Here is a 2599-nt window from a genome sequence, read left to right on the forward strand (position 1 = left end):
TCTGACCAGCAGGAGCACCACGAGGTACAGTAGTAGGATGACCAACATGCTGATGGTTTCCACCACCATGAGGATGTTCAACAGGGTTCATAGCAACACCTCTAACCTTAGGCCAGCAATTCCTCTTAACACGATACTTATGGAAGTTATTACCAGCCTTAAGAACAGGTTTATCAAGACGCCCACCACCAGCAATAATACCAATCATAGCACGACATTGACTACTAACAGTCTTACGGGCACCAGATGGTAGACGAATACGAGTCTTACTACCATCATCAGAATGTCCAACAACAATACCAGAAGCACCACCAGTAGTAGCACAAGTACCACGATCACCAATCTTCTCCTCAATGTTGGAAATAACTGTACCCTCAGGCATCTTGCCAAGAGGTAATACATTACCAATAGATAGATTAGCATTCTTACCAAAGTATACGAACTGACCAGTATGCATACCCTCAGGAGCCACAGTTAGGATCTTTTGTAGGCCGAACTTATAAGGGTTACGGAAAGCAATACGTGCCATAGGAGCACCACGACCAGGATCATGAATAATCTCCTGTACTAGACCCTTGATATATCCATGACGCTAAAATAGGATAATACATTATTATTGATTATGATGATGCGGATAGTATTAGTATTATTACCTCAGCATAATCTACAGCACGAAGCTTAGAAGCTCCTTTACGATGCTTAGTGACAGCCTTGAAGATTCCTCCACGTCCCTTACGTTGTCCACGAATAACGCGTCCCATTAGTTGGGTGGGTTAATAACGAAGATGATTATAATACCCTACCTATACAATAGTAACAACAACACATCAATCCTACAGCATTTCCGAGATAATCACCATCACAACCAACAAGATGACGAAGACGACATCAACAAAAGCGTGATCGATTATGTATTGGCATGCATAATGCACGAAAAACGCATAATCCCAACTGGTTGGTGTGTTATCATTCACCATCCCAAATGGTCGGTATAGCCAAAGATGAACTCGAAACACTACAACCTGTTGTGCTCGAATCATGGGAAAGCTGTCTAACCAGATTGTCTCAGAGGAAAAAACGAATCTTCGAGCAAACTGCTCACAAGCTTCCGGTAGGGCGTCTACTTCCCGGTGGAGCATATGTTTGGAACACAGATGCAATCCGTTTGCCTTCGATTGGCCGTGTGGAGCAATCCTTGCTTTTCCGTCTCAGGTTAGGTGTCCTCCCATTCTTTCACCCTGTACTATGTCCTTCGTGTGGTTTAGGACGGGAGTCCCGTCACGGGACTCTATACAACATTTCTTACTTTCTTGCCCAAATGGTCGGTATATTATTATTCACTATTGAGTAATCCCAAATGGTCGGTATATTATTATTCACTATTGAGTAATCCCAAATGGTCGGTATATTATTATTTACTATTGAGTAATCCCAAATGGTCGGTATATTATTATTTACTATTGAGTAATCCCAAATGGTCGGTATATTATTATTCACTATTGAGTAATCCCAAATGGTCGGTATATTATTATTTACTATTGAGTAATCCCAAATGGTCGGTATATTATTATTCACTATTGAGTAATCCCAAATGGTCGGTATATTATTATTTACTATTGAGTAATCCCAAATGGTCGGTATATTATTATTCACTATTGAGTAATCCCAAATGGTCGGTATATAATTATTCACTATTGAGTAATCCCGAATGGTCGGTATATTATTATTCACTGTTGAAGAACACAGTAATCCCAAATGGTCGGTATATTATTATTTACTATTGGGGAACACATTCATAAATGATAATTGTCTTATTATTATCAACACACAGGGAGTGGTTGAGCGATCATCCAATCAATACACATTCTTGACAGTAACGATACTCTTTATACTGTTGTACCTACATAAGTAGTAGTAATGATGATGATGATAATATAATTATTACTACCCCATAGAGTATAGTCAATATAAAGAGTTACTGGTATACATACTAATCCAATTACCATAAGAATGATATCAGATATATCAGCACCTGATGATTAGACGGACAATAGAGTTGAGTATTGACGTATTAATATTATGATTACCCCCAACAAGGCGTTTATGTAGTATTGCAGGTAGGATAAATGCAAGAGGTATAGAACCTAATAACAACAACATGACGATCATCATCATTACTAAATGTCTCAATATTATGTTGTTCATCATTATTACAGAAAGTACCCACAAATGATACAAACATTTCAACATCTTCGGCAGCAAAATAAGCCAACAATACCTAAGCATAATAATAATAACCAATATATAATGACGATTTAGAGAGAGAGAGGGTAGTAGTAATAGGGTAGTAGTAATAGGGTAGTAGTAGGGTAGTAGTAGTAGTAGTAATAGGGTAGTAGTAGGGTAGTAGTAGTAGTAGTAGTAGTAATAGGGTAGTAATAGGGTAGTAGTAGTAGTAGTAGTAGTAGTAGTAATAGGGTAGTAGTAGGGTAGTAGTAGTAGTAGTAGTAGTAGTAGTAGTAGTAGTAGTAGGGTAGTAGTAGTAGTAGTAATAGGGTAGTAGTAGGGTAGTAGTAGTAGTAGTAGTAGTAGTAGTAGT

The 2599-nt window shown here is 38.2% G+C and overlaps 2 protein-coding genes across 2 annotated transcripts in view; both read right to left on the reverse strand.

Annotated features, from left to right (window-relative positions):
- The window catches only part of Pmar_PMAR019043 (60S ribosomal proteins L8/L2, putative), a gene marked incomplete at both ends in the record, with an annotated part of 980 nt that extends 219 nt beyond the window's left edge, over positions 1 to 761 (reverse strand). Inside the window, 2 exons of the mRNA XM_002780100.1 lie at positions 7 to 592; positions 654 to 761. Of these exons, the coding sequence (XP_002780146.1) occupies positions 7 to 592; positions 654 to 761 (694 nt within the window). The remainder of the gene's footprint in view (positions 1 to 6; positions 593 to 653) is intronic.
- A 1093-nt stretch (positions 762 to 1854) lies between these two features.
- Pmar_PMAR019044 (hypothetical protein) overlaps positions 1855 to 2599 on the reverse strand; it is a gene marked incomplete at both ends in the record, with an annotated part of 2145 nt that continues 1400 nt past the window's right edge. The window contains 3 exons of the mRNA XM_002780101.1: positions 1855 to 1900; positions 2033 to 2144; positions 2215 to 2278. Of these exons, the coding sequence (XP_002780147.1) occupies positions 1855 to 1900; positions 2033 to 2144; positions 2215 to 2278 (222 nt within the window). The remainder of the gene's footprint in view (positions 1901 to 2032; positions 2145 to 2214; positions 2279 to 2599) is intronic.

This window comes from Perkinsus marinus (genome assembly GCF_000006405.1).
Source record: "Perkinsus marinus ATCC 50983 genomic scaffold scf_1104296944428, whole genome shotgun sequence".
NCBI lineage: Eukaryota > Perkinsozoa > Perkinsida > Perkinsidae > Perkinsus > Perkinsus marinus.